General features: G+C 40.7%; 1 protein-coding gene across 1 annotated transcript in view; it reads left to right on the top strand.

The window, feature by feature from the left end:
- Window positions 1-23,489, top strand: part of dapk1 (death-associated protein kinase 1) — an 88,904-nt gene that overhangs the window by 26,174 nt on the left and 39,241 nt on the right. The window contains exons 3-7 of the mRNA XM_071525970.1: window positions 6,806-7,027; window positions 14,044-14,182; window positions 18,164-18,293; window positions 19,691-19,739; window positions 21,592-21,618. Of these exons, the coding sequence (XP_071382071.1) occupies window positions 6,806-7,027; window positions 14,044-14,182; window positions 18,164-18,293; window positions 19,691-19,739; window positions 21,592-21,618 (567 nt within the window). The remainder of the gene's footprint in view (window positions 1-6,805; window positions 7,028-14,043; window positions 14,183-18,163; window positions 18,294-19,690; window positions 19,740-21,591; window positions 21,619-23,489) is intronic.

The following is a 23,489-nucleotide window of genomic DNA, read 5'->3' as shown; positions in this document are numbered from 1 at the left end:
ATTTCCTGTTCATCTGTGTGGCGTGTAGAGAAGGGGTGAGCAGGGAAGTGTTGACTCCAAATAAAAACCACACAGCACTGTATGAACTGATAGCCCCAACACATCGTCATCAGGAGTCATCATTGTCAGCACCTTGGCTGTCTGGCCTGGTGTCTGTTTGGGGCTGTGCAGTTATAGCTAAAATCATAATTCTGATTATTTTGCGAGATATTATTATCACAATTATTAGTCTCTGATTTGGTGAAGATGATTATTTTATTGAACTTTGTCTTATAAACAGAGAAAAACAGAGAAAAAAGGAAATTTGAAGGAAATGGTTGAGGTCAGATGAAGGTCAGTTGTAAAACAGGTGCAAGAATCAAATTATTGTAAACTAGAAAAATAGGAAAATAATTTTGCACACTCAAATAAAATGCTTGGACAAAAAAATCTACTTAAAAAAACAAAAACAAATTTATTGCATAAGTGCCAAACTTAAAGGTGCAAGTGAAAAAATAAATATATGTACAGAAGAACTAGAACTTTGTTTTCTACAACCCTAACCCTTCTAAATGAAACCAAATTAAATTGAACCTTTCACTATCTCACAATCCTGCAATTATTTACTATGGAGACTAAAATGGCGATTATACATAATTACTTCTACCTAACCTGAGTGTAACCCTAACCCTGCCCATGTCTGATAGCTCAGTCAACCGTTGGCCTATTGTAGCTTGACGGCCAAGAGTTCATGTAGGGAAACAGCCAAGCATGTGTGTGACAGGTGTTCATATATTTGAATACAGGTCGTGGACTTCTGTGTGTGTGTGTGTGTGTGTGTGTGTGTATATTATATTACGTACATGTACATAGTGTTAACAAAGCATATTATGTAAGCTCCACTCTGTAACAGCCTTGACATGCACTCTATCTATCTCTTTCCCCCCGTCTCTCTGGAAGCGACCGGTCACATGCTAATGTCTGTCCCTACTATCTCCTCGGAGGCCTGAAGGGGGCCGGGCGCCACAATAGGGTGAAGCTGGAATAAATGGGGGGGGCGCTGGAAGTGTCATTAGCATGAGAAAGCCCTCATCCCCAACCCTCTCTTCCTCCCCACATTGTCTGCTTCGTGTCTCTGGCTCAGAGGCAAGACAAGTCACTTCCTTAAAGAGCCATCATCCCCTGTGCTCTGCTCAGCTCCTCAAGCAACAAGTTTCCACCATTCAAATTCATTGTTTTCTATCAGAATATCTCTAAATGATGAGCTTTTATTTTGCTGAACATCAGATCGATCTGGAATATAACCAGAGGGTATGGAACACATTGTTTCAGCTAGTAAGAAAAGCTTGCAAATGATTGTAATATTTATAATATTTTGGTTTTTAAGGCTTAAATCCACGGATGTATGCACTTTTTTATTTATATGGGGTGGGATGGGAGGGAGTTGTGTTTTTGCCATGTATTTTATCATGTGTTTTTTATGGTATATTATGCTTGATGTCCTTGTTGTTAATGTTGCTCTGTTATGAGCACACAGACAAATTCCTAACAACTAAGTTGGTATGGCAATAAAGTATTGAATCTTGATTCTTGAATCTTGTTTGGAGCTGCGGAGGCTAGGATGAATCTCCATCTGTCTGTTTGTTCATCCATCCTCCGTCTGTGATATCTCAGACACCACTGATGGAGTTTTTTGACGAAACTCAAGGGAATGACGCATCACACCACTGCACTGGCCCAGAGGGAGACTGCATTATTTTTGCGGTGGATGACATGTTTACCGTTTCCTCGTTTCCTTTTGCCTTCAAAGCTCCACGGTAGCTGGCAGTGTTGTAGTCTGGATCGTGCGTTCACTCGTCAAATATTGATAGACACACAGAGAGAGAGAGCGGGTTAGAGAGTGGGAGACGTATAGCTAAATTACTAAACTGCTTCCTGACAACTGTGCACTCGGCTCTTGGCAGGCTGGTGGGAGTCAGATGACGGCACGGGGCCATCTCTTCATTGTGGCCGCTGCTTTTTTTTTTTTTTTTTTTTTTTGCCAGGGCGCAGGAAGCTCTTGCCAGATCGCTTCCTCTCCAGCGACGCATGTGTGAAAATCTGGCTACGGAAATATTAAAAAAACGAGAGAAAAAAATGCGTCTCTTTCTCTCTCTGTTAGACTCTCTCACTTTCCTTCTTTCACTCTCTTGCCCCCCCACCCCCACCCCCCACCCTCTCCCTCGCTCCCTCCCTCCGTCCTTCTGTGGGTGTTCGGTACACTAAGTGCTTGACGATTGCCAGGGCCATGAGGAGGCACAATCGGCGGAGGCGTCAACAGCCCTCAGCCAAGTGTCCTTGCTTCCCCCGAGTGTTTTTGCTCGCCGGTGTTTTGGTAGCGTGACAGCGGAGTCAGCGCTATCCAGTCTGATAGTACCATTCAACAACAATGCCGCGCACAAACATGATGGCAGAATTTCCATTACAGATCCAGTGCTTCCCATACATGGACTTATTTGTCACGCTGCAGTGTCAGGACTGGCTCACCACAATTAGATTGCCCAAACATTAAAAGTGCTTATGCGTGCACTTCAGCGCTGCATGGTTGCACACGTACTTTTTTCTTGTTGTCATGTGTGGTCCGGGCTTCTTAGAGATGATCTTTTTCATTGTATTAAACATAGGGTAACACTTTACTTCCACTTTACAAAGGCCTTATTCTAGTGTATTAACCTGCGTATTAACCTATGGAAAAGTATTTTATGTACACAATATTACTGTGTAGGTACTTTATGAAAATCTCTCTAATACATAATGGGCTTACAACACCATTTGAATGGTGTGTTGCATTGTTTTAAGTATTATGTATTAGGGAGATTTTCTTTTTTTTTTTAAGATTTATTTTTGGCATTTTATGCTTTATTAGACAGTTACAGTGAGAGAGAGACAGGAAGGTATGGGAGAGAGAGCGAGGGGAGAACATGCAGCAAAGGACCGCAGGCTGGATTCGAACCCAGGTCACTGCGGGACGGACTGAGCCTTATGGTACGCGCCGTACTCGGTGAGCCACCAGGGCGCCCCAGGGCCCTGGGGCCCCCCGGGCGCCCAAGTGAGATTTTCATCATGTACCTTCACAGTAATCCTACTATAAAATGAGGAAAACTCTGTCCTGTCTGTCTGTCTGCATCCATTTTGCTCCTCAATGGGTTGGCCAATCAATCTGAAACTGCACATGGGCATTGAGCATTGGCATAGGCAGGGACTGACGAAGCTGATTTTTCAATTTTCCCAAATTTACGCTGTTTATGTGCAATTTTGGCAAGTGTGCGCCGAGTTGTGGAGTGCGCATCTCCGGGTATGGACTAGTAATGTGTATTTAAAATATTTTTCCACTGGTTAATACACTAGAATAAGGCCATTGTAAAGTGTAACAAAAAAAAATCACATACTCACCCCCAGAGAGTATTTAAAGTGTTAAATTCCCAAACTACATATCCACCCATTGAAAAAAGTTGACATTCTCTCTCAATTACTTGCATGAAAGGAATCATGGAATACGTTTTTAGCCAACTGAAGTTCTTCTTTTACAAAATATTAAGATTTCTAATTATTTGTATATTTTTTGGGGTACTGATTACATTTCATCTATGTAGTAAAGGCTTATGATATCTTTCAAAATGGATGCATAGTTTTTTGTAGGTGTGTAATGTAGTGTTGAGGGTGTGGAGTGTATAGTCTTGCTCCTTGGATGGTTTTCAGCTGGGAGTGGTGCTGCTGTGCTGAGCTGTGCTGCTCCTCAGTGAGAGCTAGCTGTGCTGCCTAGCTATAAATTACACACTGCTGTCAAACTGATTATGACAGGTCGCTGAGGGTGAAGGCGGGTGTGCCAAGACCCTTTTTGTGTCCTCTGTAGGGATCCACTTCTTCACTGCCACTACTGATTCTGAGTACTGATCTGATTTGTTACTTACTACTGTAAAGGTACAGACAAGTTTGGGTGTACAAAAAAAATGAATGAGATATACTCCAATCTACTCTATCAGAAAGAGATATAACATCATTATTTGCATGTCGCAGAAGAATTGGATATTATTTATTAATTTTTGTTTTTTTTTCTTCTATTGGTTTTTATTTAGAAAAGCAATACAAGAACAGTTGATCACCAGGGTGATTACAATCTCAGTATACAGATTCAATTAGGGCTGCAACTAACGATTATTTTCATTGTCGATTAATCTGTCGATTATTTTCTCGATTAATCGATTAGTTTGGTCTATAAAATGTCAGAAAATGGTGAAAAATGTCGATCAGTGTTTCCCAAAGCCCAAGATGACGTCCTCAAATGTCTTGTTTTGTCCACAACCCAAAGATATTCAGTTTACTGTCATAGAGGAGTAAAGAAACCAGAAAATATTCACATTTAAGAAGCTGGAATCAGAGAATTTTGACTTATTTTTCTTAAAAAATTACTCAAACCGATTAATCGATTATCGAAATAGTTGGCGATTAATTTAATAGTTGACAACTAATCGATGAATCGATTAATCGTTGCAGCTCTAGATTCAATTATTACACATTAAGATTATAAGATGGGTCATGCGTAGCTCATGAGTACACATACGAGATCCACTTTCCCCAATATTCTACAAATTTGTTGTTACATAGTCTTAAGGAAAAGATCCGTCTCTCCATATCATAAACAAGTTCTGTCTGCTCAGTCTTTGTTGGAGGTTCTTTCTGTAGCCACTTAACGTGTTATAGCTTCTTACTAGCTGCTAAAAAAAAATCTTAAGAAGGTATTTGTCATGAACCAGAAGGGGATCTGGGATATTGCCCAGATAAATCATAAGGAAAGAACAATCAATTTCAGCTCCAATGATATGTTTTATTATGGTTATGACTTCCTGCCATGGAATTGGATTGTAGTATTGGATAAATTGTCCCATAGGCCTCCTTAGGTCGACCTTATTTTACCTCGGTATGGACCCGATGAGATACCAGTTTCAGTATTGCAGCATCCTTAACTACTTCTGTGTTTTCAGGCAGCGCAGGCCATGATTCATCAGTGAGTTATATCCATGAAAGCTGTTTCTGATCGACAGGTTTAATGCTGCATCATGCTGCCCCCTCCTTTTGGCTCTCCTGAAGGGGGATTTCAAATAGCGTTCTGGATGCAGATATAGCCGACAGTGTCTTTTTATAATATATGCCATTTTGGTGGATGCTTCACACTGTCACGAGTACGTAGTGTTTTTTAGCGTTGGCGTCCCCCGTGGGAATTGAACCCCTAACCCTGACTGTGTTAGTGCCATGCTTTTATCTTTTAGCGTTATGATTTTATGGTTCACAGGAGCAGTATTCTATATACAGCTGATTATCTAATCGCAGAATCATAATGACAGAGATTTAGTGGATCATTTTCAGTTCAGTAACATTTTACTGATTTCCTAATTGCCCTAGAGGTTGGTTTGGATTGCTGTGCCATTCTGAAAGTGACAGCTGAGATTGCCCTCATGGGTAAAGCAAGTTTTTTCACCCCAGGGCCAGGACAGGCAAAATGTCGAAAATGCATAGATGATGATGGGAAATTTAAAAAATCAGTTTCTTTAAAAAAAAAAGAAGAATTATCCATTGTCTGTTTGAAATGATCTATACTTTATTATTCTGTCATATTTATTTTGTTTGTTTTGTGTGTTTTTCTGTTGATGTATTTTCATTGCCTGTCATATGTTTCTAGGGATGTGCAATCAGGTTTTCTGGGGCTGATTCCAATTGCCAATTCATTTTTTGTTTAACATTGTGATCGGCTGTTCACCAATCAGATCTCTGATGTTAATGATGCATTTCTACCCAGACTTTCTACTAATAGCGGCACATGAAGTAAAAGAGCACAGCAAGCAGGAATAGTAAAATTCAAATATAGCACTTTGTTTAACAGACTGTTCTTATGGCTGCATGACATAACTGGCCTATGTGTAAATAAATTATAGGTGTTATCCAAACATGGTAATTAGATGTTAATGTGTGCTTGATGACTGAAATGCTTATTCCACTATTGCCACTGGTAGTGCATGAATATTTTTTCATTGCAGCAGCAAAGGCTCTGCCTTCTGTCCAATGTATTAAACTGGTTCTAATCTATAATCATAGTCTGTGAAATTGAAAACACAGCGTCAGAAATGAACTGTCAGCGGCAGACAGACAACGTGCCTCAGCTAGTAACATTCTGCTGACTGCCGCAAATTGGCTCATACATTTTACACATACGTTCAACTGCTTTCCTGATCCGGCGATTGAACCTTTTTTTTTTTTAATCGGGCAGCTGAAACGGTGATCGGCCTTTTATAATTGGTGGTGCATGGGTCACTGCACCCTGTCCGTTTCCATTATTTATCATTCAATCCTGGTGTCTGTTTATATTCCCTCTTGCTTATTTCTATCAGATAGTTTTAATGGTGCTCTGTGTAACATTTTTAAACATCAATATTATTGTCACGATACCTTGGTGTAATTGCTGTAAACAAGTGAGAGCATGGTGGAGATGATTGGTAGCCTCTGTCTCACGCCAGTGGTATTGTTAGTGCTTTCACTCCTTCCACCATCTGCCATCGCAAGAAACTCTCGAAGCTTTATCTCCATTTGTGCCGTAAAGCAATACAGCTGATTTCCCACAAAATCTCTCCTGGTGGCTCACAATGTAAAATGTAGAGGCTGACAGTTTTCTTGGTGATGGTCTTGTTTGTTTTTGGTAATTATACCAAACATCTCCAGTTGAAAGTGGTGATGATTTTTGATGTTAAACGGCTACATACCTTTAACCTCCCCTTCTCGTCTCTCCCCTCTGCAGCGGTCAGTTCGCTGTGGTCAGACGATGTCGGAACAGGAGCACGGGCGTGGAGTACGCCGCCAAGTTCATCAAGAAGCGGCGGAGCAAGTCGAGTCGGCGAGGGGTGACGAGGGAGGACATCGAGCGCGAGGTGAGCATCCTGAAGGAGATCCAGCACCCCAACATCATCACGCTGCACGACGTCTACGAGAACAAGGCCGAGGTCATCCTCATCCTGGAACTGTGAGTCGCCTCGCCTTTCCTTCTGTCCGGGTTAAGAGATTTATTCCAGAATTAGTCCACCATTTTGAAACTGAACTAACTGAAGATGTTAAGATTTAAAATGGTATAATCAGTTGTATTTTTGAAATTTTGAGCAATGAACATTGGGTAACTTTTTTACAAAATGGATATACAAGTTCCCACAAAGGTCTGGAAAGCATGGGAAGGTATGGAAAATCAAAAAAAAATCCATGATTTCCATTTCTTTAAAAGTATAGAATAATACCAAAAATAGTGAGGGAGTTTGGGAAAAAGTCTGGAAACTCACCACCTTGCTTGCCCCCAAGACAGGCTATGTATCATATCAAGGATCAGTAATATTATCAGGCTATATAGTCAGATGGAAATGAAAGAAAAGAGTGTGATAATTCTACATTTTCTAATATTAAGGTCTTGAAAAGTGGATTTTTAAAATGGAACATGTGTAGCAACCCTATATTATAGCATTCTGTAATGAAACCCTATATCACTCCTGGGAATATGTTCTCTTAAAAAGTTCCAAATTAAAAAGCAAATAAAAAGACTTTCTCAATTGTATGCGTTAGAAATGTAATTTTGTTTACTAGGGATTCAAATCAAAGGTAATTGGCCGGTGGGGACTACGGGTCCCAGGGAAACCAGTATTGGGAGTTGTGCTGTGGTTCAAACTCCTATAACACATACTGCAGCTTTAACTTGTTGGATGGTGTAAGGTACAAAGCCACATTTTTCAGTTAACACGAGTCAGACCAGTTTTACCAGGTTACATGGAGCTCACACTAAACACTGCATGATCATTCATGTTACATTTTAGATCTGTAGCTGACAGTTTGACCCAGAGCTACTTCAAATGTTTGCAACAGTAGAATAAGCTTCAGTTGCTAGAGCACCACCTTGACAAGCAACCAGTAAGAAGGAGAGCAAAGTTCAGAGCCACAGTTGCCTGACAACATTCCTCTGACTATAGATTGATCATGTACGATAGAAATGCTTCGTGGAAATAAAAATAAGAGCTAAAGAGAGAGGGAGAGGAGGAGGATGTAGGAGAGGGGATATGATTCATTAGGGAGCGGTTGTTGTGGTCAGTCTTCTCTAGAGAGGAGGTCTGTCCATATTTATCTCTGTGGTGTCTGATTCTGTCTGTGTACATGTATAGGGTTCCACTGATCTGGATATTTGATGGCTTTTTACGATAACAATATTTTTGGATTGTAGCTGCTTAAAGCTGATATTTATTGTCTTTCAATTTCACAATTTTTATGCTGCAAAAACTATTATACGGTGTTTCCCACAGGATTTCATTCTTGGCAGTGTGGGAAAGTCTCATTTAAGACCATCATGGGACACTAAATCTCTCCATTGAAACCCAGACTAATGAAATTCTTTTCGTGCTGGCAGCTCTTTAAAGCAGGGAGACCCACCACACCTGTTCAATGGAAGGGGAACCTCTGTGATACATTACTACCTTTTTAAATGGAGAATAAATTTACAAAAAAACATTATTGAACAACTAAATAGAAAGAGAAAATATGAAAAAAAATGAAATCTCACGTTGGACAACATTGACTGGCAGATATCTGATATTCAAAGCCCAATATCAGATCAATGTATCGGCAAACTGATATATCAGACTAACCCTAGTCCACATTACTTTAAATTAGTGCACACTTACACCTCAACACTATCAGAATCATCACATTTTATCAACAAAGGGAAAAGATGAATAATAAATAAGTTTATCCTCTGGAGCAGCGTGGCACTGGTTTGCCTGTGAGCCTGTTTTCATGGAGCGATTTCAGTGAAATACCTCGGAAAAAATGTCAGGATTATCCTAGAGGAGGTTAAATTGGAGGTTGGGACACAAATTGTCTGTCTACATTCCTGGAATTTCCAGTCGACGCATTTGACAGTTATTACCATAACAAACAAAGTGACTGAAGCTATTCGTTGGCTGTTATACTGGGCTGCATGCAAATTAATCCAGGTTGACATAGTTGACAGTTTTTTAATTTAAATTGCTCAAGAGCAGGCAGTTTGTCTGGAAAAAGCAGCGTTGCGACTGTACTGCTCAAACAATTAGGGAGGATTCATTGATATTTTTCTTTTTGAGGAATCAAATCAGTTTCTCTGTGGTGGGCGGCAGTTAGCCCAGAGAATAGAGAAGAGGCTTGTGACTGGAAGGTCGCCAGTTCGAATCCCTGAGCTGGCTGGGACAATGTGGGTGAGGAAAGTGAACAATTCTCTCCTCTCCCTCAACAACTATACTGCTGAGGAGCCCCTGGGCAAGGCACTGAACCGCCAACTGCTGTAAAGAGCAAGTATTCCCAGTCAACTTTACCTGATTTTAGGAATTTTGAAAAAAAAACCAATAAAAAAAGACAAGTGACCAACTTTCCCTGGATAAATAAAGATTAAAAAGAAATAAAAAACAATCCTTCAGGTTATTGAACTTTTCCGATTTTATCCTGCTGTCATTTGTTAGATTATTTATTAACTTCAGTCAACCCCTTTCATGTCAGATTTGCCTTGTCTCACTCCTTCTGTCTTATAAACAAATGGGAGGTGGCAGTAGCCTGGGGGGGGAAGCGGGTTGGAGAAGTGGCTTGTGGCTGGACGGCCGCCGCCGATGCCCACACCGACCGTCCAGACCGGGAAGTCTGGGTGGTGGAGGATGAGTAATGCTCTCCTCTCCCTCTGCAACCACAGTGAAGGTGCCCTCGCTCAAGGCACTTAACCCTCTAACTGCTCCAGTGTTCGACAATAGAAGACTGTGGTTGTACTGGGCAGCTCCCAGGTGTGAAAGTGTGTAACGGTATGAGTTAGCAGGGTTTTGCTGACGAAGCACATGCATGCTCAGCAAACCTCCTGTGGGTAAATAAAATATGTATTTCCTACGTATTTCCTACTTACCTCTGGATTGTTCTTATCTCTGTTCGTGTTTAGTGTGTTTACTTTAGTATAATAAATGCCTCCAGAAAAATTTGGAATTCTATGATGCTGAGAAACACACTTTTTAAAGATGGAAATAATACCTCACAGTAGGGCTGAACGATTTCTAATTGCGATTATTTTGACTGATATTGCAATTGCGATATGATTTGTGATATTAGAGGGAATGATAAATTTTACATCATTATTCTCATTTTCATTGAAAAACGTATTAAAATGATTATGGTGGGATTTTTCCGGAGATCTGTACCAAACAAAGATCTTTTGTTAAGTCTGTAGAATATGATGTGTAGGCCAGGACATCTCTGAAGCATGACAATATTTAATTTAAAATGGTATTTTGACACACATTTCGCCTTTAACAAATATTGAGCCTCCTGCAATTTGAAAATTGCAGTAGGCCATATTGCGATTTCAATAAAATTTTGATTAATTGTTCAGCCCTACCTCACAGGTGATGCAAAGGCAAGTTTGTGCTCTCTTCACTTTCACAGTGATGTGGCCCAGGGATTCCCAAGCTTCCTCATGCCAAAGACTCCTAAGGAACCCCATATGAGGAGATATTTGTAATTAGTTAGAATTTTGTGCAGGACTGTGTAACGGTCTATACCAGTGGTTCTCAATCTTGGTCTTCGGGTACCGCAGCCCTCTCACCATCTAATCAGTGGCTGATTTATGCCTGATATGCAAGGTGAATGCAATTAACCACCTGGCAGGGTAGAAAACCAGCAGGACTCTGGTACTGAAGGACCAGGATTAAGAATCATTGGTCTGTACTGTAGGTGGGGTGATGACCACAGCGGGGAGAGTGAAACCTGTGATCAATTAATTCATCCATATATATTTTATCACTGTTATCGTCTGCTGAATGTAATATTTGTTAAATTCATTTCTATTTTTTATATTATTCCCGCATTTTGCTGGGGAATCCCATAGAACCGCCTCATGTACTGATAGAAGTCCCTCGACCAAGTGTCATAGTGGAGGCTTTTATCCAAACCGCCTCACAGTAGGCCTACTATAAGTGCAGATGTTTTTGGGTTTTCCAGCAGGAATCAAACCCCTAACCCTAGTAATGTTAGTACTACACACTATCCATTGAGCTGCACAGGCAACAGAGCCGCTAATCCTACCAGTACCAGTAATCATAATGCAATACAAAGTCTATCAATGTTTAGAATTGGTTGTGATTTAAGGAGGTAGATCATGTTTCATTAGGAAGAGTTCCTGTTTCTGTTTAGGTAATGACTCAACGTTAACGCTAAGCACATAGCATTAACGCTCTATGGCTATTAACAGTCCACAAATAACAAGACAATGCTGACAGATTCACTGAACTGCTATTACATGCTATGAAAAGCTATGAAAAATGTATATCAATTATTTTGGCTGGTAAAAATTATTCTTTGCAGGTATTTTTTTGTTTTTAGTTTACCAGCCTTTGGCAGGTGAGACAAAAGGATAGAAATAGGCTAAAAATACAGCGTTGTGTCTACTTTGGCTTCATGCTGCGTCCCATTGTGCTCTACATCCTTTCCTGCTCTTGCGCTGTGGGCAAATACAACAGAGACAACAACAGTCCTCTGTCCTAAAACACTGACCGACCCGCAAGAAAACAGGCAGAGGTGACATGTTCTTTCCTGTCTGCAATTATGCACATGCATGTACAGCCTATTAACCAGCAAAACAGATGAAATAAACATCTACATAGGGTGTGGGGAGAAGGGGGGGAGGGGGTCCCAACTGTGCAGCTGGCCTGGTGCTGCCTCCCTAAAGGGAAGAGTAGTGTGTCTGTGTGTCTGTGTGTGTGTGTTCTTCTGTTTCTATGCTTATGAGGACCAAATGTTCTCACAAGGCTAGAAAGGAGTAAACTTCTCCAAAGTGAGGACATTCTGCCACATTTCTTCTTCATCACTTCTTCAAGGTATTTTAGGGCGAGGACCTGCTGGGACTTGGATTTAGAGTTGAAGTCACAAGGAAAGGCATTTTGATGGTGTGTTGCTTCTGTAATTTAACGTATTTGTGGTTGAAAAAGGATGTCGGGGCAGGACATAATGCGGAGAAGGACTGTTCAAAAGTGAGCAGGTTGGACCAGAACAAACCGATTCCATTGCATACTCGGTGTGGTTGGTGAAGCAATCCACTGTGAAATGCTTTTGCGCATAATCTTGAGCTGTCCCAAATTCCAGATTCTTCAAAATGAATAAATTTCTGCCACCGTGGAGCAACCAAACAGGGTTTTCAGGGGTGAACACCCAAAAATACACAAAACATATCATGTTGCCGCTCATGTGAAAGTAGTTGAAGTTGCAGGTTTCATATGATGAGAGGAGTGGAGGGAGGGATTGTTCAAAAATTTGTGACGGTATTATTGGTTTGAATTTTTATTTACACCCTCTGGTACGCCATGATGTAAACATTACAAATATGCCATTTTCCAGAAGGTAAAAGTAATGGGATTTTGATGTAAAAATACAAGGAAAATAAAAGTTCTGTACATTTTTTTGGCATGTTTTGTTGAGATTAGTATTAGGTTTAGGTTAGGCTAAGGGTTAAGGTTAAGGGTTTGGGGTCAGAGAATGAATGTAGTCAATGAAGGTCCTCACAAGTATAGTAAGACAAACGTGTGTGAGTGTGTGTGTGTGTGTATACGGATGGCTGAATGGGTGCTGGAGGATAGGATAAGCACGGCCATAATTACAGTCATCTGCTCTCTTCCTCTCTCTCTCTCTCTCCCTTCCTCTTTCTCTGTTACTCCCCTTGCTGCCGGCTCTCTCTCTCTCTCATTATCATGCTGCGACTGTGATGAATCTCTCTCTCTCTCTCTCTCTCTCTCTCTCTCTCTCTCTCTCTCTCTCTCTCTCTCTCTCTCTCTCTCTCTCTCTCTCTCTCTCTCTCTCTCTCTCTCTCTCTCTCCCTCTCTCCCTGTCATCCTCCATCCGTCTTCCTTCGTCACTCGTCACTACAAGTTACACAGTTCACATGTGCAGTTAAATGGAAAGACAAGACAATCATAGCCACAATTTGTCAATGAGTTTTGATGTGAACAATGAGTTTTTTGATGTTAAGAAACCTGTATAGAGCTTGATAAGTTCAGCTAGATGAAATGTATATTAGCTTCTCGGCCGGGCCGTATCAAATACTGATACTGGTGACAAATTCACTGTCACTAAATGTTGATATAAAGAGACAGCTGTGATATCAATATTGAAGCAAAGTGACATGATTCTCTGCCTTTTTCTTACATAATGGGATGTTGGATCTCTCTAATTGAGTAAAATGGACTCTAATGACTATAAAACTAAGGGTCAGAATTGTTCTGTAAAACTAATTGATCAGAATGGTAATTAGTATCACCTGATATTTCAAGTTCAGCACTTGGAATTGGTACTGGCAGTAAAAAGTTAATGGTCCATCCCTTTATTTTGGTCATTTTGCAGCAGGCTGCAAGTGGGTTATTCTCATGAGATCAGCTTTGAACCGCTGACAATCTGAGTGCCGTAATCATGATTTAGATAATGTAATCATTAATTGCATAATTAAATGTTCTTTATGAATCAGTGAATGATTCAAATCTAATTTGACATTATGTAAATGTTTTAATGTAGGTTTTGCCCTAATTCTTATTACCACAAGGCGTCTCCCTACATTTCAAAGTGACATAATAGTGTAATAAATCAAGAAAATCTCCAAATATTCCAATAACACATCACTTTCTCCTCTACAATATGAAGGTTGTGTTGTAATAAATGGGCCTTTCCAAATTTTCTTCCTTGTTGTTTTTATTGGATGGTTTCCAATGCTGAGATACAGGTCATTATTTAAACATGCAGTAAAGCAGTTTATAGAGATAGGCGTTGGTTGAAATGTTCAGGATGTGTAAATTGGTCAGACTCCAATGCGTCAGGATGATTAGATTACATTAGCTCAGCTCCGTTAAGCAGGGATTTGTGGCTGGCTCTGATCTGAGAGATCACACTTTTTAATTCTCCCTATCTCTCTCTCTCTCTCTCTCTCTCCCTCTCTCTCTCTCTCTCTCTCTCGTTCAGTGTGGCTGGCGGTGAGCTCTTTGACTTCCTGGCAGAGAAGGAGTCGCTGACCGAGGAGGAAGCCACTCAGTTCCTCAAGCAGATCCTGGATGGAGTCTTCTACCTGCACTCCAAACAAATCGCCCACTTTGACCTTAAGGTACTGCCACAAATAACACCGTCTGTGTCAAAAATGACTGTAGAAATAATCCATATCTCAAACAGGGTGACATGTATTCCAAGCTGTTCCTTAGCTGTTCAGTGATGAGAAGATAGACACCAAAATCATCCACATGTCCCCGGTAGATCCTTCGCTCCCGTGCTCCATGCTAACACTTTACCATACACTATGTTGAGTGATAATAGGTGATTAGCATTATCCAAAGTAAGAAGACTGACCTTTTAGTAATAAAAAGTTGTTAGTGGTTTATGTTTTATGGTCTGTAGATTCAGAAATTCTAAAAAATGAAGTATCATAACTCAATATAGCTGATGGAGCCAGGTTTAGTTTTGGGATTATTTCAGGTGAACAACAATGTATTCATCATTCTGTGCAGTGATTTTTTTTAGCTGTCTCCTATCACCCACCACCTTCACCCAGCACCAGGGAAAGTAGTCCCTGCAAGTTTAAAACAATACGTTATTTTTGTATCATATCATTTTCGTGTAAATCTTACCAGTCTCCTACAAGAAAATGGAGCCAACATCTGCTGGAGGCACACAGATGGTGTATTCCTTTTCATAGACCCTCCTTATCTTAGGTGCCTTAATGGATGCAACAGAAACTCTGAAAAAGGAGGAGTTAAAAACAAGTCCAACAAATGCAAAAAAATAATCGATAATGTCCTCAAAGATTAAAAAAAGCGCAAAACAGAAGTGTAAAAAAGGGGAAATGGAGACATCCACTTTTTTGTTTTGCACTTTGAGCACATAAGAGGACAGCAATGGGTTTATTGGTCAAGGTTATGTTATTGTTTAAACAAGGCAGTTGAGACACACACACACACACACACACACAGTTTCCCTGTAGATCAGCACCCCTGGAGTAGTTTGGGGTTCAACCAGTCTCCTAAACAGAATCTGGTTTACTATATGAATAAATCTCATTCGTTAATGCATCGGTCGGCCTCTTTCCGACCGCTGCTTTTACAGCAGAGTGTGAGTTTGTCTTCTTTCATTGTATCCATGTTTTTGGAGCCTATGTATCTGAGACTAATGACTATGACTAATCTATTTTTGGCTAATTTTGGGCATTTTTTCTTTCTTTTTTTATCATGGAGAGTGGGCAGTTTACACCCCTCACTGCTCTTTCCCTTTTAATGGAAGGCTGTGAGGGCCATGGTATACTTGCAACAGAAATTAATTTCAGCAGGTCCGGACGAATGAAATGACACGTTTGTGGGAAAGAAGAGAGCTGCATTGGCTTCAGATTGGCAGTGTGCACAGGCTTGCTGGCCGAACTAGTCGAATTCTTCACACTCCAGCCCCCACTGTGACCGTCTGCAGTTGGTTGTGTTGTCTTATTGAACGTTTCCATTTCCGGTTTATTTCCTTTGTTTCGATCCCCATGCTAACATCATGTGGTCAACTCTTCAAAATGCATCGTTTGGAGGCTTGTTGGGAGGATTTCTGTACCTTTCAAAGCATTCAAATGGCTTCTAAATCCTCAGGCGCTTTCTTTCAACACATGTAAATAAACAAGCAATATGAAGCCCCAGTGGGTATACATTAATTTGTCTGCGATGATGTGTTTGACTGGGTTTTTATTTTGGGTAGTTCGACTTCGTCTTGGTCTTAATGGATTCTATCCAAGGCCTGCAGGGACACTCCTGAGGTCAGGTTCTTGAACATTACGCTGTCTCTGGGCTTGATATGTATTTTTGAATCCCTGAGAGTTCTATACTTAAATCCCAATCAATATCATTGATCAGTTGTCCACTTACGGCTGCACACATGACCTCTTCACAGTGGACAATCCACTCTGACTCCTGCACTTACAGACCGACCTCCTCCTCATATCATAAGTCAGAGTCGAGGACATTAAAGCCTCCATAAGCTAAGCTCTGTGCACAGCCAGCCACAGCTAATCAAAGCCAGAGCTTTCACCAGACCACCCAGCCTCCGCATTGGATATTAGCTAGCGTTATTTACTGTCTAGCAGCGGCTCAAATGAAGACGTAATTCGCTTAGTGGAATGACCGCCTACAACGCCAAGGCTTACAGTGGATCCAAGGGTGGAAATTCAGATCTTTATTGGCTTCTTTCCCCTATATTTTTATGTCCTTTGGTCTAGTGTTTGTTTGATACCATTTGAAAAACATCGTAAATATCAGGCGTGGAATTTTTAAGTGCAAGGCTATTTGGCTTTCAGTGTCGTCAAATATTTGAGGGTGCAAAGACCAGCTGCCAGGGCACAAAGACCATCAAGTAAAACATGAAGAATCGGAGCCCATGAATTAATCACTGACTTGAACTGAATGAGCACATTTGTAGGCTATGACCAAATGTCAAAAATCTATTAAATGGGGTATTTTTCACTTTGTCTACAATTTTTTTTCCCCGCCGCTCATCTTGCCCCAAACATTTCCTAGGTAATTCACAATGTGTATTCTTCTTGGTCAGTGTCGGAAGTACAGGCTTTGCTTGTGGGATTTCAGTTTGAAGTGATGCTGACAGCAGAAGGCAGGAAGTTCGAAAAAAATATATTTTTTATTTTAGAGTCAGCCATGTCAGATTAAGTCCACAGAGAAAGCAGTTTTGTCCTTCATCTTGCTTATTATGCTCAGGTGCCTAATGCGCTGGGCAGGCCAGACTAATGACAGCTGACATCATCATCAGTCACCAGGAGTCTGTCCTGCATAGCCTCTACAGTGCATTAGGCATCTAAACAAGAGGAGCAAAATGATTTGAAGTCTGTTGGTCTTTCAATGGAAACCAATTCAAAAGAACTTGGAACTGCAATTCCCCAAGTTTGATTGGTTGTACTGCTGGTTTATACAGCAATGTCCCTAGTTAAAGAATTTAATACCAATACCCTAATTATTCAAATGTTGACAGGTTTGAAGGCCGCATTGTTGTGATTTTGATTCTAGCATGGAGAGATGGACATTAGAGCTGTAGGGGAAAGGCCATTTTGGTCATAGATCCTGCAGTAACTGATGCATCATGGTCAGGGTGAGGCTCCAGTGGACGAAGCCATATGGCCGAGGTGAACTTCCTGCCCTGCTCATGACTCAAAGTACTGAAAGATGCAGACTGAGAACTGTGTGTTGTCCACACTTAATACACTGTGCTCCTTTCTTCCAACATAAACATAAGTGTGTTAATGTTTTTCATGGAGCACAAACCATTGAGTCGAGCTTGTATTTTACTCAGTGCCTCCTGCTGCCAGCGCTGCCCACAAGCAATCTGTTCCTGTTCCTTCCCAGACTAAATCCTCAACCCAGGCTCATAGTCAAGCTAAAAGTGGTATTTTAATGGATTATCTTTGGAGGAGGGACGGCCTCGTCTGAAGGAGGCATTGTGTCCTGAGGAATGTCCGGCTCGCTTTGTTTGGCTTTGCTTGCTGCGCATCTTTGCCTTCTTTTCCTTTCTGCCACTTCCTCGACAGGGTTTACTCATGTTTTGCATGGGATTTCCATGGCTGACGAACCTCCTTCCTGCCAGGTTGTTCCTGGTTTTATGTCCTGCTCTCTGTTGCTGCTCGCTCCCTTGTTTACCCTTACTTTCACTACCGTTGATTTGGAGGCGTACCCAGACAATTTTGATTGTAGTTTGCTCTATTTCTTCATCTGGAACCTGTCACTTTGAGGGGAAAAAGTCTCAACATTTGTATCACATTTTCCTGAAAGCGGTTTGTTAGCATTGTTACTGTTCCTCATTGAAATCAAGGTGCACAGCTGGCTGCATGCAAACAAGCCATTTTAAAGAGAATTAAGGACAACAAAGTGTCTGGTAGGGGGAAAAAAAAGAATACCTTTCAAAATGTCAAAATCCCTATCTCTCCCTCTCTCTCCCTCCTCTTCCCCCCCCCATCTCTCTCTCTCTCTCTCTCTCTCTCTCTCTCTCTCTCTCTCTCTCTCTCTCTCTCTCTCTCTCTCTCTCTCTCTCTCTCTCTCTCTCTGTTGATCTCTCCCTCCAGCCGGAGAACATCATGCTGCTGAGCCGAACAGTGCCTCACCCGCGCATCAAGCTCATCGACTTTGGCCTGGCCCACAAGATTGACTTTGGCAACGATTTCAAAAACATTTTTGGCACTCCAGAATTTGTAGGTCAGTGTCCCTCGTGGGGTGCATGGGGTGCGTGTGTGTGTGTGTGTGTGTGTGTGTGTACCAGACGTCAGGGTTCCCCATGTTATTTGTCCTCTTCTGTTTTCCTGTTTGGCATCTAGTTTGACATGCTCAACAGTTTTTACTCAGATGAGTTTGTGCAGAATTCATCATACACATGCAATGTCACATACACGCACATGCGAACACACAAAAATACACAAAGTTCGAGTTGAAAATGAAACTTTAGTGATCCCCAAGGTGAAAGAGAGTCGATAGAGTCGTTCAAGCAGCAAATAGTAATAGGATAGATGAAATAAAGAAAAAATAAATAACAGTCTAGTAAAAGGGGAACTATATAAACATACACAACCATTTCAACACCCATTTGCACATGCATATTGTCCATGTACACACACACACACAACACACACACACACACACACACACAGAGCAGCACCCTGTTTTTCTGGCATGATCCCAAGGGGTGTGTATTGTGTGAGCAGGTGCCAAGTGTGTCATAAGGACTGGGTGAGATAGACCTGATAATAGACTAGAAATTATCAGAACTGTGCTTCCTTGCCAACACACACACACACACACACACACAAACACACACACACTCCGCTGGCCCTAAACAGTCTCCCTTCACCCGCCACCCTGCCAGTCTCCCCCTCCCCAGCCTCGATGCCCCACTACCAGCAGCATCCAGGCCAAAACCACAGTCTGTTCCCAGTTCACAGGGTGCCAGCGGTCTAAGTGGTCTAAATAAAGCTCATCCAGTGGCAGGGAGCCCAGATCATGAGGTGGACTGATGCTGCAGAGCGGGCCGAGCCGGTGTCAGGATGGGCCACCACTTACATTAGATTACAGATTGAATTTATTCAGACAGGGTCAGATGTTTCTTTTCTTCAAAGAGATGATTCATTTGAATAATTACAAAAAATGCCTTGTCAATTGTCTTGATTTGGCATTTGCCTTTCCAGCATGTTGTATTCAATAGTGTACAATAGTCTACATCCTGCTTTTTATAGCATACGCATTTCTTTCCAAAGCTAATTGCTGGTTAGTTTAAATAAATTTGGTTATAAATGAATTTACTGCCTCATACAATTCAGAATGATTTACTTATTTGCACATCTAAAAGCATACAGAAACACGTAAAGAAGAGAAATAGTAGTAAAAAAAGTAAAAAAAAACAAAAAACAAAATGCTGAACTCAACTGAACTGGATAACACTCTAAATGCAAACAAAACAAAATGTATAAATGAAGGGAATAATGGGAAATAAAAATAAAATCAAAGGTAAAGTGAAAGGTGCCTGGTAGTGACTGTGTGTTTGTTAATTGTGTGTTGAGCTGAACAGTATCATTACTTTATGTTGTGCTTTTGCCTTGCAGCCCCAGAAGTGGTGAACTATGAACCTTTGGGCTTGGAGGCAGACATGTGGTGAGTAAATACACGCTGAACATCTGCCGTTTGAAACCGCTCTTACTTCTGGAGCATGTGCTATGAAGTAATTTTATGGTGTAGGTGTACATGCAGTACACCTAACACCAGTTTATTCTGTTCGTCCAGACTTTGCATGCTTTATAAATGGAATTTTAGAAACAGTCGCTCATTTATTCCTGGTTAATCTGATTCTTCTTGTCATGTTTTGTAGTTTATGAATCTGTTGGTTAATGTAATTATTTTAGTTTTTTAGGCTGCTGTATATATATGTATCAGTCATATGGCTGGGCGATATGGTTGAAATCAATATCACAATAATCATAAGGATTTTTTACGATATTGATATACTGTGTATCACCTTAGTAATGTTCATCCCATTGAACCAAATAGTAATGTTAGATGTGATGTCAAACAAAATTTGTCAAATAATATTCCTACCATACCTCATTTTGTTTTGAGTTTCTAAATATAATTTGGTTGCTATCATCAATTTAGCATGATTCACCATGATGTGATTCCACTGAAAGACGATAAATGATAATATTGTATTATCTCCCAGCCCGAATCAGTCATGTGTTAAATTTGATTCTCTTTTGTTGGGGTTTAATTTGCATGTGACTGTTGTCTCTTTCTGTAAAAAGCCCAACTAGGGGCGAGCATTGGAAATTAGCAAGTCAAGTCAAAGTTTATTTGTATAGCACATTTAAAACAACCACAGTTGCCCAAAGTGCTGAACAGGCTTACAATACCAACATAAACAAATATAAAAGTAAATAACACATAAGAATAAAAGAAAACAATAAACATAATAATAATAATAAAAGAATTGCGGCACAATAGAAGATGAAGTCAAGGTGTCAAGCTCAACTCAAATTAAATGCCAACGTGAAGAGGTGGGTCTTAAGCAGAGACTTAGAGGTTTCTAGGGTCTGAGCAGTTCTTATATGAAGAGGTAAGCTGTTCCAGAGATTAGGGGCAGCCACCGCAAAGGCTCGGTCTCCTCTGTTTTTGTGCCTAGATCTCGGAAAACATCCAAGAGCATCTGGTTGGTTGACCTCAGTGCTCTAACTGGAGTATGATGATGCAAGAGTTCTGCCAGATAAGGTGGCACCAGCCCATTTAAAACCTTAAATACAAGCAATAAAATCTTAAAATCAACCCTGAAACAGACAAGAAGCCAGTGGAGGGAGGCCAATACTGGTGTTATGTGATCACGCTTTCTTTTTCCAGTTAGAAGACGAGCGGCTGCATTTTGTACTAACTGCAGACGACGAAGAGACGACTGATCTACACCCACATACACAGAATTACAATAGTCTAACCTGGAGGTAATAAAAGCATGAATAACTCTCTCGAAATCCTTGGGAGAGAGATAGGCCTTTACCTTGGCTGAAAGTCTTAACTGAAAAAAGCTAGTTTTGGCAACTGAACTAATCTGTTTGTCGAATTTGAAGGAGCTGTCAAAAATCACACCAAGATTCTTAACAAAAGATCGATTGTAAGAAGCTAAAGGGCCAAGAGTACCATCAGTCATCCAATAGGTCAGGTCGTCCAAACATAATGATCTCAGTCTTATAGCAGTAGTTATAAATTCTGTGATGCGTTACATTGGAGAATTGTTCTATAATTCTCTATGTAGACTGTATCTGTCCCTGTTGAACAGAATAAATAAAATAGTGCTGCTGTCAAAACCCAACACTGTTCCTGTTCTTAATTACAAGAAGTTTGGAGAACAGAAACATTGTTTGATGTAAAATCTCTCTCTCTCTCTCACTCTCTCTCTCTCTCTCTCTCTCTCTCTCTCTCTCTCTCTCTCTCTCTCTCTCTCCCTCCCTCTGCCTCTCCCCAGGAGTGTTGGTGTGATAACCTACATACTGTAAGTATCTGGAATGCCACTAATGATGATGAGTAATTATGTGAAACATGCCGTATGAATGGGAGACGTCCGTCCCCGCAGGGTTACAGCAGACACTTTCTCCATTATGTTCGTGTTTGCTCACAAACCTCGGGGGGGTGTCACTCATTAAAGTTGACAGTGGGTTGTGTGTTTGTTGGAACGTAAAGAGGTTAATGGCTGCTCTTTGACCTTTATGCCGTTCAACTTGCCGGGCCACTCAGGAGTCACAGTGTTTGTCGTGAATAATGTAATAGCCTGCAGCAAGGACCAAGGAGCACATAAAACTGTGTGTGTTTGTGCATTTGAGTGTGATATTATTTCAGCTCCATTGCAACTAGGGTTAGACTGATATGTCGGTTTGCCGATATATCGAGACGATATTTTATTAAATATCTGATATTGGCGAGTCAGTGTCGTCCATATGAGGGAGGTTCCTCTCTGACCACAGCTACAGAAAGCTACATAAAAGTTTTAGTCTGTTTTCATATTTTCGTTAAGTATTTAATTCAATTCAATAATGTCTTTTCTAAATGAATTCTTCATTTAAATGCAGTAATGTATCCCAAAGTTTCCCCTGTCGTTGAATAGGTGGGGTGGGTCACCCTGCTTTAAAGGATAATTCTGGTTATTTTCAACCTGGGCCTTATTTTCCTAGTTTTTGCCATCATGACGAATGATTTTTGTCCCTTATTTCACTGTAGAGGCTCCAATACCTACTGAAAAGGGTCAAAGCGATAATCTCCAACACTCGAAACCAAAAAGCGATTAAAACACGTCAACACAATATCACCCACACTGTAATGGGACCTGCCTACACCTGATTTTCCCATTATTCATTGCCTTATTCATTGCACATATTGTGGTGTTAGATATGTTATTCAATCCAGCAGATTTCCCATTAAACCTGACCCGGTGGCACACAGCGTAAGATGCAGAGTAGAAGCTGCCAGTCGTCTTAGTGTCTTGTTTGTTTATGGTAATTATACTTATGTCTGAAAATTGATGTGGTAATGATTTACTGATGTTAAAATGCTCCATATAGCATTCATTCAGTTAGACACAGGTCCGTCATGTGTAGCCAGATGATCTGAAGTTACAGCAACAACCAGCATCTTGTTCTACAACCAACCAATGTTCCTGTATTTTCAGGAGGCATGCCAAGGGTTTTCATCGAACCAAGCAGTCAGCGTATTTGACTAGTAAGGGCTGTTTTGGCCACAGATGCAGTACAGAATGTCTCAAGACAGTTTAATTCATCCAGCTAGAGAGGAGTTTGCCCCTCGGCTAGCCAGAGATTCTTTGGACTCCAAGTGAAAACTGCTGTTGGCTCTCTGCGATGCTGTCTTCCTCTTCTTTATACCTATCTACAAGGTTTTCTCAGCTCCCACACAACTTCACCCATGAGAGAGACTGTAGACACCTACACAAAGGCAAACATTCACTTAAATGTACACTTTTGCGCACATGCCCACACACATGCATGTAGAGTATGCACACACTAAAATATAGCAAGATAAAGGCAAAGTAAAGCGTTTCATGCCAAAACAATTTTAACTTTCAGATGGAAAAAACATATCTAAATCATTTGAATGTTCTGCATCACCGGGAAGTTCACAACCTATCAACATAACATACTTTCACGTTTCTTTGTCTTAACACTTCAGTTGTCACTTCATGTTCATTACCCAATATTTCAATTATACAGCTGATTATATAATTTAAAGGGTTACTATTTTATCTTGTTGCATGATGAGTAACTGCATTCATTACATGCTATCTATAAATTTGGAAGAGTCATGTAGGCACTATGAAAATGGTGAACCATTTTTGTCTCTAAGTTGTATGGACAC

This window comes from Centroberyx affinis, unplaced genomic scaffold, assembly GCF_046629955.1.
Source record: "Centroberyx affinis isolate AG114_WGS23_722 - 3 ecotype Tasmania unplaced genomic scaffold, CSIRO-AGI_Caff_v1 ptg001372l_1, whole genome shotgun sequence".
Lineage (NCBI taxonomy): Eukaryota > Metazoa > Chordata > Actinopteri > Beryciformes > Berycidae > Centroberyx > Centroberyx affinis.
The sequence above is the reverse complement of the archived record's forward strand: the minus strand, read 5'-3'. Positions and strand labels throughout refer to the sequence as shown.